General features: G+C 44.1%; 1 protein-coding gene across 2 annotated transcripts in view; it reads right to left on the reverse strand.

Annotated features, from left to right (window-relative positions):
• The window catches only part of LOC133494960 (adhesion G protein-coupled receptor L3-like), a 125612-nt gene that overhangs the window by 57377 nt on the left and 56011 nt on the right, over positions 1-12224 (reverse strand). For both annotated transcript variants that reach the window (XM_061809274.1, XM_061809273.1), the window contains one exon: positions 9027-9240. In XM_061809274.1, the coding sequence (XP_061665258.1) occupies positions 9027-9240 (214 nt within the window). The remainder of the gene's footprint in view (positions 1-9026; positions 9241-12224) is intronic.

Here is a 12224-nt window from a genome sequence, read left to right on the forward strand (position 1 = left end):
ACCAACGCGTTGAGATTACACACAAATCTGGCAATAGAAGAGTAAGATTTGGACTTTCTCAAGACATAGCTAGAGTTTCACGAGTGAGGGAAGAATGGAGCGGGAGATCGACAGATGGATCGGCGCAGCGTCCGCAGTGATGCGGACTTTGTATCGGTCCGTCGTGGTGAAGAGGGAAAGCTAAGGCGAAAGGCGAAGCTCTCGATTTACCAGTCGATCTACGTTCCTACCCTCACCTGTGGGCACGAGCTGTGGGCCGTGACCGAAAGAACAAGATCCCGGATACGAGCGGCCGAAATGAGTTTCCTCCACAGGCTCTCCTTTAGAGATCGGGCGAGAAGCTCGGTCATCAGGCAGGGGCTCAGTGTCCAGGAGCCAGTTGAGGTGGCCGGGGCATCTGATTCGGATGCCTCCTGGACACCTCCCTGGTGGGGTGTTCCAGTCATGTCCCACCAGAAAGAGACCCCAGGACATGCTGGAGAGACTATGTCCCTCGGCTGGCTTGGGAACGCCTCGGGATCCCTCCGGAAGAGCTGGAAGAAGTGGCTGGGGAAAGGGAAGTCCGGGTATCCCTGCTGAAGCCACTTCCCCTGCGACCCGAACCGGAAAAGCGGGAGAAAATGGATGGAGGCGTAGCTCGAGTATTTATATACAGCGACAGAATGATGGTATTTCTTATTTTAAGCAAATCGCAGCACCAGTAAATATTCCAAATAAAAAGTTTGTCACGTTTTATTGACATTTTTTGAAAGGGGGGAAAAAAGCGGGTGGTAAAAATGCGTGCGACCCTTTTGAGCCATCTAGAGGATGAGAAAAAAAAAGTGCGCTACTTCACCCAGTTGCTCCGACCATGAGTAAGACCTCCTCTATTTTACGTTTCATATTTTTTCAATGGTTTCCGCCATTATGGGGGGCCACACGACGGTGTTACTCACCAGAAAAAGACATCATCCTAATATCAAGGCTTTCCTTTTAATCATATCTGGTTAGGTTGATTCTTGACCAGTTACCATAGGAACCAACACAGCTCCAGTGCGATCTCGAGCGCTGTTAACATTGATTTGCGACCTACTAACTGTAGTTCGTGTGGTGCTTTCGAATGAAATTCCAATTTTGATTTCGGTATCGATTTTTTTTAAAGGATTTCCTGGGCAGTATTTTTGAAGTCTGTTTTTCCAAATGTCAAGTGTGGGGAAAAATACGCGATGTGACAAAATGAATCATTCAATGTTGGGGCCTAAATTCAAAATCAGTTGAGAACTCCTTCTCATGTTACAGCAAAGCTATTTTTACAGCAAACACTTTTTTTTTTTTTTTTTGAAGCTTTCCGAGCGGCACGATCGAATGTTTGCCCGACGAGACCGCCTCCTGTCAAAAAGAACGTCGACCGGCGCTTTGCTTCGGCTCCGGAGTGGGCAAACAAACAACGGCTGCAGCGAAAAAAAAAACAAAAACGGCTTTTCTTCGAAAAAGGGGAGGGGGGGGCGGAAAAGTGACGGACAGGTCAATATCCTCGTCCCTCTGTTGGGAGCCATTACGCTTTTAGTGATGGTCTTCGCCACCCACGGTCTACTTCATTCATTATCTTTCCCAGCTGCACGCCGCCGCATCCATCTTCTCTTATTCCACCTGTCTCCCGGCGCACCACGCGCACACAGAGACACACACACAAACTTAACATTACGAGTCCAACTTTTGTGCTACCGTCTGATAGCGAGGCCTTAAAAGCTGCGCGGCAATTAACGACATGTTCCTACATCCGTTATTACACTGTGTTCCAATAATGGGTAAAACTATTGGATTAAAATGCCAAAAATATTGGAGGAAAAGATCCGTGCTGCTCGCCCTCACTGGGGCCGGACAAAAGAAAGGTCAGATAGGTACGGATCTGAAATATCGAAAAATACTCATCCGAATATATATACAGTGAATACCGGGTTCTTGAACGTCTCCGTTCTTGAACAAAACTGGTTTTCGAACAAAGATTGTTTTGCTTCTTCGGTACTCGAACGCCTGCGAGAAAACCCGGAAATAGCGTAGCACGCGCGGTCCCACCGGCTGACCCAAGACACGCGTCGTTACCGTGTATAACGCAGCCTCTGAACGCAGACGTGGGAAATATCGATTCGGTTTTCGGACAAATCGCTTCTGGAACGGATTGCGGTCGAGAACCGAGGTTGTACTGTGTATGAAACGGAAATGTGACAATAATGGACAAAAAACAGAACTAGGTTGGAAAATGAAACATGTGCAGAGTGATGTGAAAATATGAGCTGAAAAGGAATACAGTGGTAAAATACGACAAACGGGAAATACATGAAGACCACACAAGCATTGAGAAAGAAATGGGAAAATATTCGGGAAAAACAAATACATTGGAAAATCATTTTGAGAAAAAAAATGGAAACAAATGTAAAAATAATCTGACGTTAAAACAGATGGAGGAAAATAATGCGAATTATGAAACGGAAAGGTGAAAATAGATCAAACGTATTTTGTGAAAATAATGAACAATAGGGAACAAAAATTAAAAAAATAATAAAATAAAATACTTTAAATAATTAAAAAATAATAAAATAAAATACTTTAAATAATTATATATAATAAATATTTAGGTAATATATATATATATATATATATATATAGAGAGAGAGAGAGAGAGAGAGAGAGAGAGAAAGAGAGAGAGAGAGAGAGAGAGAGAGAGAGAGAGAGAAAATGGATGAAAAATAGTGTAATATTACTATTTGACAAAATAGGAATTGACAAAAATAAAATTTTTGGCCAATGAAAATGACGTTTATATAAAATTCTATCTTTACACAGACAATCACTGTGTATACAAAATGTATATACAGTACATTCACAAATACATCGTGTACGTCATATTTTCATCACAGTTGCCGATTTCCATGGCGCCTTGTCCTGTAGATTTTATTTAGATTTTTGATTTTTTTTTTTTTTTTTAAACTCTTGACAAGCCTAATCCTTCTCTGCCATTGGTGCAGCTTAGTGGCTTTCATAAGATGTTTGCATTCCGCTCTCTAATTTTGCGCGCCAGGCGCTAAGCCCGCAGAACTGGAACACGGGCCTCTGGAGGGGGTTTTGAAATAGGCACAAGTTCACTGAATAGGATAGAATAAAATAGAAAATACATGAATAAAAAATTATGCATGACCACTTGGTACAGATTTACAGGACATCATTCATTTTTACTTGTAATCAATGTTTTTTCTATCTCAATTGTTTTGCATGAGTTCATTACGATTGTTATTTTTCCAACCACAAGCCCGAGTGATAATCCTCAAAATCAAATGAAAACAAATATTGAACAAAAAGAAAATAAATGGGATAGAATACATAAATACAGAAATAAGGGTTGAAAAAAAATTAACACAGAAATATATTGGTTTTAGAAAGGCCAAATAATATATAAAATATGAGTGAAAATGCAGGTATAATGGAAAAAATTGTAAATATTATTAGACAATATTTTGGGAGTATAATCTATAACATATTGGGAATATAATATATTGGGGAAAAACATTGGAAAATAGAAAATTGTGATAAAATAACTTTAAAGAATACATTGGTAAAAATTCACAAAAATATTCAGAAATGATTACACAAATGTTTGCATATTGGGGAAAAGACCAAATTATTAGAAATTTGTGAAAAATGTTATTGGGCAAAAATATAAGATATTATATATACAAAAAATCAGTAGTATTAAATGAATATTATCCCATTTAAGAGAATTTGAAAATATAAGATGGGGAGAAAATATAAAAAACACAAAGTTATTTTAAAACAATTAAAAAAAACAATACCTGACCAATATATATGAAAATTATTTTAAAAAATATGATTACGATGAATGAATACAAAACTGTTAGAAAATAGATGGAAAATAATATCCCAATCTTTCACGTAACACAAAACAATATTTAGTAACTTCAAAAATATAAATGCAACTAGCAACCAAATGTGAAATAAAAATAGGAATACTTTCCTCTCATTTCACTCCGACGTGAACATAAATAAACGGCAGGTCAAATTGCTGTCACAACGCCATAATAACATTTTCTCGCCATGAAATGTTGCGGTATAAAAAAAAAACAACAAATCAATACAACTGCTGCGAATATGCATCGGATGCAGCTAATTTTCATCCTTGCATGGGGGGCGGGGGGGGGTGTAACTTCCCCCGTTATGCGCATGTAAATCCCAACTCTGGGGAGCGCGCGTACAGGAGGCAGCAGAATGCGCAATAACTTCCCAAATCGATTTGTTTGGCGGCTGAGGCTTATTCACCGGGGCCTGCCCATCCAATGATTTACGATTTCCGGGATGAATTTTTCCATTCTTGCCAACAAACCACGCCGCTCCCTATCTCGCCGCTGACGCTTGATTTATCTTCCAAAGCCAAGAAGGGCCCCTCGGGACGCCCCCCCACACCCCCCCCACCAGCCGCCCCGCACCGCCCTGGCTCCTAGGCCCATTTTAATCGCATTCCGGGGGGAGGGGAATGAAGTGGGGGAGGGCGGGGGTATTTTTCAACAACTGCAGTGATATGAATATTAACTTGACACATTGAAAGAAAAATGATAATTTGACATGCAAGTGTGAGGTGAGATGAACCCCCACTACTACGCTCGACTGGTTCTTTTGCACACCTGCGATGACAAGTAGTCAGCCGCATTGTGTCCGTAGATCCAGATATGGAACTGAAACTCACCTGAACACGCACACACTGTAGTATTTGTGCTTTGGTGCATGCCTTTAAGAGGCGTGGCCTCCTGAATAATATCAGTCGGTATGGCTGGTTGGTTCGGCTCCTTGTGAGTGCTCTCAGTTTGCCCCCAAAGTTCGACGCACGGCACAAATGAGAGGAAAAAAAAAAAAAAAACACCAAGTATAGCTAGCAAAACGTATTAGAATTATTAAAAGTATTATTGACTGTGTTGATTGTGTTAACAGAAATAAAGAATTGTATTTGTATTAAATTGTATCAATATTTTTGGCGATGTGTGCCCTGTTTTTTTTTTTTTTTGGGGGGGGGGGGGGGGGGGGGGGGGCTGGAGAACCTGCCCCAAAAAATGTCTGTGCATGTGCCTGGTACCAGACATTGAAATGAAGAAGACATTACATAAATATGGATGGCCTGATATTTCCGCCATTGCAAGTTGGGGCACTCGTAAATTAAGCCTCCACTGTATACTGTTATACGATCTCCAATTCATATTCACTCCTCTGCCTTTAAGCGCCGATCCTTCGTCGCGAGCCACGGTCACCATGGAAACTCCCCGTGTCCACGTCGGGGGGTCCGCACTCAGAGCGCCGGGCTGAAATCTCCGCGAGCTCCCCGAAACGCGTCGCAGAGCGCACGGGGAGCTAAGCAGCTAATTACGGCACACGTACAAAAAGAGATAAGTGTGCCGCCTTGGATCGATGGGATGCCTGCGTCTCAATCATGAAAGGCTCATTCAATAAAATATGGAACGATACGCATCTGGCTTGGCCAACAATATGGAACAAAATGCGAGTAAAGAGCAACATTTAGCTTGAAAGTGTTCTGGGGAGCAACAAATAGCATCACGATCCAATGCTGGCCTTTTCACCTTTATAGACTCTTACTACTACTTACTACTTCAGTACAGTACAAGTTACACACCTTTTAGTGGTACAGGGCCAGATGCGCAATACACGCAGATGTGTAGTTAAATCAGCTAGCATGGTTACAATGTCATCACCATTTGAAAAACTCCTTCCTAAAGCTGATGCTTTCATTACATTTCCAAAGTAATCTTCCCATCACTGCTCATAATTCAAGGTACCAGTGGTTCTGGGGGAGGGGGGGGTGGGCATTCAAACAACAGCCAAGTTTCAAGTCTGACGTGGAGCAAATTCCATCAAGTTTTCAAGGTGACAGGCTGATTGTGACGGCGATGGCGGCGGCGGCGGCGGCCTCAGCAGGCAATAAGAGCGGGAAGCGGCGGTCTCAGATGAACCATCTTTGATCTGGGCTTCAAGCCTCTCTCTGGTCCACACCATCCCCGCCCAGCGCCGCCTCTCACTCACTCCCCGCTATCCTTCATCATCAAAAAAACATCTGACAGTCACGCTCCATTTTTTTTTTTTTTCCTTTCCCAATTTATTTGGAGCCGGCGCTATTAGGTTGTATAAGCATCACATGCTGGAAAGGTAGACGGCCCGGTAACGGTGTTCTGCATCGACGAGCACGCCACGCAGTTTTAAAATAACACCGTCCAATATGTCTTCCTCCGAAGAGGAAGCTTGTAAGGGGGGGGGGGGGGAGTTTGGACAACTCCTCGCCTCATTGATTATTCATTAGCAAGGAAAAGTTCTACAAATCCATGAAAACAGAAAGCAGGTCACGGGTGGCGTATTCCACGTCGGCTTTTTTGCAGTTTCAATTTATGATGAGAGAAATTTCAAAGCTATAAAAGACCAAAATAAAAAAATTAAACCTCGCGAAGGGACGTTCGTCGAACAAAATTTGTCGTAGAAAGTCGAAAGGAGCCGAAATGTCCGCTTCAAATCAAATTGGTCGACTCTACGCTAAATGCTAAAGTTGCAGCCGGGAAGATCATTAACTTATTATTACATTGTTATTATCTTATTTAGTTAACAGTAAGGTGAATTAGTCATTTATGTTTTATGGACAGCACTTTATGAAATGGAGTTGACTAGTTCTGCATTCACGAATCAAAATGCCTTGTCATGCTCCGCGCGCATGCTAAGAGGGACACTAATCCGTGCTATCTGCTTAGCATTCGTGGTCCAAATTTGGTAGCTATTGGACGAAATATCTTGAGCAAGTTTGTATTTGGCTATGGATTCCTCGAAAAATCTTTTTTTGGGGGGGGCACAGCTTCTTTTTTTTTGGGGGGGGGGGGGGCGGACTTATAATAAACAGGTAGCCAAAAACTGAGCGCTTAATTCCGCAGAAAGCTCTTCCATCCCTTCGCCCCGCACCTTTACGGACTATGTCAGCACTCTCAAAGGACACAAAGCGCTTAAAGACAGCAATCTTCACCATGTTGGAAAAAAAAAAAAACAGGCAGTGGGAGGGGCCTACGACTTGCATTTCTTTATGCCGCCGGCAGCACTCCCCCCCCCCCCCCCCCCCAAGCGCGGCGAGGGACAACCACGGTCCAGTGGCCGCGAAGGCCATTGACGGAATTAAGACTCATGAATAAGAATGCGGCGCGGGGGGCGACTGAGAGCTCTCCCGCTGCGCGATATCGACATGCACGCCCGCTCGGAAAATAGTCTGGCATAATTAGCTCTCACAGGACGGCGACAGAGGCCACTCTTGAAAAACCCTCGAGAGCACGAGTGGAAGAAACGTAGAGAAAATGCTGGCCTGTGATTAAGAAGGGGTGGGGGGGGGTTATTTTTTACTATTATTCATCGAGTAATCATATTTGTTAACTGGAATACAACCACATAATACCAATGACGCAAATATACGTCAAGTACTTTACTAGGTTTTTTTTTTTCCAAAGGCTCTGCATGGAAGAGGTGTCTGTGAAAATTTGGTTTGCAAACAACTGTAATGACTAAAACATCCCTGTAGATGGCAGTGTGAAGTATGTATATGTATGGTAAAGTTAGTTTCTTTCGGCTTGTCCCTTTCGGGGTCGCCACAGTGTGTCATCTCAGATGAACACACATATATGTTTGGCGCACTTTTTACGCCGGATGCCCTTCCTGACGCAACCCTTCTCAGGGAGTGGAGGCCGCAGCGGGATACGAACCCACAACCCCTGGTTTACCAAACCAGTGCCTATAAACTATATTTGTTGGGGGAAGGACTGTGCTCTAAAACTGCTGTCAGTGAATGAGCTAAACTTAAGATGGATAAGGCAAAAAAAAAAAAAAAAATAGTTTATAAATTGTAATTCGACTTCCTGTTCAATCTGGCATGTTGTTGACCAATGTTGGCCACTCACGTACTTGAGAAGTATCTGCACCATTTGCACAATTATCATTGTCTCAAATTATCCAATTACTTTAAACTACATACGATTTCTCACAGTCGTCTCACAGTCATTTGGAATCTTTGCACAAAGCCTCCAGGACATGTGCCCGAAAAGACAGGAAGTTGGTAATTTTAGTTTGACGCTGCCATTTTGGCTCATTTGCCATAAGACAATAAAATCCATCCCCTGGAGCCAGTTTCCAGACCAACTTTTGGTACACTTTGGCTTTTAGTGTTTTCATTTGACACGTTAGTCTAGTTTTTGGTAGACTCATACTAGACTACCAAGACTAAAGTTAACTTCATCTCAAATTGTTGGTACAGTTTCATAACGATGGCATCCCCCCCCCCCCCCCCCGTTATTTCAAGTTTTTTCTCACTGTTTTTTCACCACCAAACTTTATCAAAGTGTGGAGGAAGGAGCATCAACCCGGTCGGCTTTAGGGCAGAAACCTCACGTGTGCGCTGTCAACTCCCACCAATTAAACACGGGCAGAGGAAGAAGAAGAAGGGGAGGGGGGGGGGCAGGGGATGAAAGAAAAGACGACGGAGTGCGAGGAAAGCAAATATCAGATGGAAGAGAAGGCAAAAAGAGGGGAGCTGGCCCCCCGCACGACGACTAACCACCTGCTCCCGACTGAATTAGCTCTTTCTTTTAAGCGCCGTCCCAGAGCTACGCTGCCTAATGTGGCCACAGCTAGGCCACATGTTAGCTTTTTCGACAATGAGCGAATATATGAGACGTTTTGAACTTCCAGTGACCGATGAGGGAGTGTGAGAGGAACCACACCAAATTTAACACCGCCGTTCGCCATTTATACCTGCGACCTTGGAATGCAAACGACTCCCGTAACGACAGGATTTTACTCACCTTCGCTACCGAGCAGTCTGAGTATTAATGCCGTGCATTGACTGATTAGTATTTTTACACAGCACTTGTATGACAAAGTATAATTCTACGATGAAATCGAGATAGCATGATGTGGATCGCAGAACCTCCAAAGAAAAGACCCCCTTTTACCTTTGCGACATGATCTTGTAGGCGTCTGGCAGGTAGCATCGGGTGTTCTCCATCTGCGCCGGGTCGGCGTCGCAGATCTTGTCGTCGGTGCGCCCGTAGTTGGCGCTCTCGATCATGATGACGTCGGTGCCAGGGCAGCGCAGCTCGATGGGGTAGCCTTCGCACGACAGCTCCCGCCGCACCACCGCCATGGGGATGGGCGCACGGCTGAAGGCTGCCAAGAGTGTGGGGGGGTGGGGGGGGGGTGTCAAAATGATGTGGTGAAGCTCAACTCATCCAACCTTCACCGCTTAGCTTGTTAGCTTAGCCGGGCTCATGCCACAGACAGTAACTGACTGCGGGTGGCCACATCGCATTTTTGAAAATAATAATGGAAAAATGTAATGCCTGACACGTTGTCCGCATGCTTCCTTAGCAACACTTATCAACACATATGCGTGCCCACTTACACGCAAAGGGTTGGAAAACAAAAGGCGCTTTGTGAGCTGTTCTGTCAAAAGAAGCCACTCATTATGGTGTCATTTCATTTTGTTTTACTCATCGGTGAAAAAAAGGCAGCAAAGTGCACCCGCCATTGAAAAGAGTGCCTCGCGCATAATTGGATTCCGTTTCGGTGGGCCCCGGCGAAAGCCGTCAATTATCTGACGCTTAATGGCAACATTTAGAAAAAAAAAAAAAAAAAAAAAACTCGTTCTCTCCCATTGACGGATTTTTCAATCCAAATATCCGCGTTAACGCGGAGTGAGGACCGCCGTGGAAAATGTTGGGGCAAACTTTACTGAGTGCGACACGCAGATTGTCCAATTTGCTCGTTGCTCTATGATGTAAAAGTCGAACCCGTCTTTTGTCACTAAATAAAATTTCTAGAGGCAGAAAGAGGAAAATCAGACCAAAAAGAAACAAAAAAGCTCCTCTGAAGGGAGTCTTGTGATTTCTTTAACAGAGATCAAGAGCTGATTCTGGGCTGATTAACTCCGAACTGAGTGGCGGGAGCGATGACATTTAAATGGCTATCATTAGTAACAAAATACGGACTTTGTACTTCACACTTTCACTTCATTTTGTCTCACACCGAAATGTGTCAAGGGAACTAAGGTCAGCCGTCATATGGGTTTGAAGCCAAAATGTCTGTGCAATCCGCGACTGTTCAAGACAAAATGAAAAATCACATTTTACTATTCATAAATGCATCCATTTGGATATTTGGAGTTTTCTCCGAAACGCCCCGAGGTGCCACAAAATAGCCCAAGCCGAGTTGAAAAATAGTACATTGGTGTCCAGGGAGTATGTCGACCGGATACATTGCGACAATGTGAACAGACACATGCACAGATAGACCCCAAGTGGTGCTCAAGCACCTGTCCTTTTGCCCTGCATAAAATGAGTTCCCTTTTTTATTGATTTGTCAAATGTTTAAAACAATAGCAGTACAGATTACCTTCCCCATTTTAAATTCCCCCCCATTGTTCTGATACTTAGGGGGCGTATATTTGAGCCCTTGGGAGAATTGTACAAATGATACCACCCTAATTTGGTTTGGGATTCGTCAGATGCATTATAAATGGTGGCAGTTACTTGGCATTTGACATGAATGAATGGTATTGCTCAATGCTGAGTACAACCACATCCCTATTTACAAGCAGGTGTGTGCACTTGTGCAACCACATAATCTCAATCCCTTTTTTTTTTTTTAAACGGTACATCTTAATTTATAGTGAAAAAAAGCGTTTTAAATGAAAATTGTTGATATTTTTGAATAGCACAAAAGCCACGTCGTCTGTTAATAGTCACCCCACCCCCCTTTGTGAATAGTTGTATTAATTACCGTGTTGTAGATGTTGAATAAACTTTTTTTTCCATCATTGTATGAATAATTTTAGCAAAGGCCGCCCGAAATTCCTGCGCACTTGGCAATGTCCAAGACGAACAATTGAACATTTATTTAATTTCCTAGCATGTTGTCGCCGTCCGATGAAAACCGCGTACAGTAACCCCGCGCGTGCGTACGCGTCGGAAGGACTTCATCAAATTAATGGACGAATGATGGAAGACGTGGGCGTGGGGGGGGGGGGGACAAGGGAGCTGATTCGACACGTCAAACGTCCAGACCCGTCCCGCCCCCGCGGCGAGTGATTCATCGGATTCGATTAGACCAATGGGAGCCCGTCACGCCCACTTCCTGGGTTTTCGCGGCGTTATTAACCCGAGTAGCTCATTTGCAAGAGTACTTTTTGAAAAGAGGGGTCTTTGAATTGTACGCTTTCTCAATAATGCATGAGGGATTATTTATCTCCGAGTGGGAACCGGTTCGGGCAAATTGTTCTCCCAAGTAAACGATGTTTACATTTGGCCCGGGGGCAACGCGATTCTCAAAAGGCTTTTAACGGCCGACGCAAAATTAACCGGCAACTCAAGTGTCAAAAAGAAAGGATGGTAATACCGCAACGCCGCAACGGGCTTCTCTGCTAAACCTAGTCGGAAAAAATACATATTTGATACTCCGGGGGGGCCAAGTATTGATATCACCATATCGATATCGTGCAACTGCATATACAGTACTTGGTCTTCGTTGGATTATGGCAAGATTTAATACTCGACCGCAGCAAATGAACGTTACAACGGGTGGAATGAGCATCGATAATTCATTTCTTGCACCTGTACACATTTTTCAAACCGGACTTGTTGATCTGACGGCGAGGAAAATATATTAGGATCACAAATAAGCTAAGAGCGCATTTGTGGGGGAAAAACATTCACCTCACTGCGCTCGCAATTCTGCCGACCCACGGCGCCGCTTGACCTCACCGGAGATACCCGTCCTCATTAAACACCGCTCGGGCCGATACCCGGCGGCGGCGGCGGCGATTTAAACGGCATCGCTCAGCTCTTTCTCAACGGCGAGGAGATGCTAATTCATTTATCCGGGAAGATATATTCGCAAGGCGCCTATAAAACATGCAGGTGTTTAACCCCACCCCGCGTCCCCCCGGCCCCGCCCCGACGCTGCTGTCGATCATCGCGCCGGGCCCGCGACTTCTGACAGCAATTTGGCGATGTAACACGGTGACAACAGATGCCGCGGGTCGTGAGGTTCCCCCCCCCCCCCCCCACTCTTAATATCAAGCCGGTATTGATTTTGCATCCATTATAGAAGGGCATAAACACAGAATGGATTTGTAAGGCGTGTGCCAAATGGGG

The sequence above is a fragment of the Syngnathoides biaculeatus genome, chromosome 21 (genome assembly GCF_019802595.1).
Source record: "Syngnathoides biaculeatus isolate LvHL_M chromosome 21, ASM1980259v1, whole genome shotgun sequence".
NCBI lineage: Eukaryota > Metazoa > Chordata > Actinopteri > Syngnathiformes > Syngnathidae > Syngnathoides > Syngnathoides biaculeatus.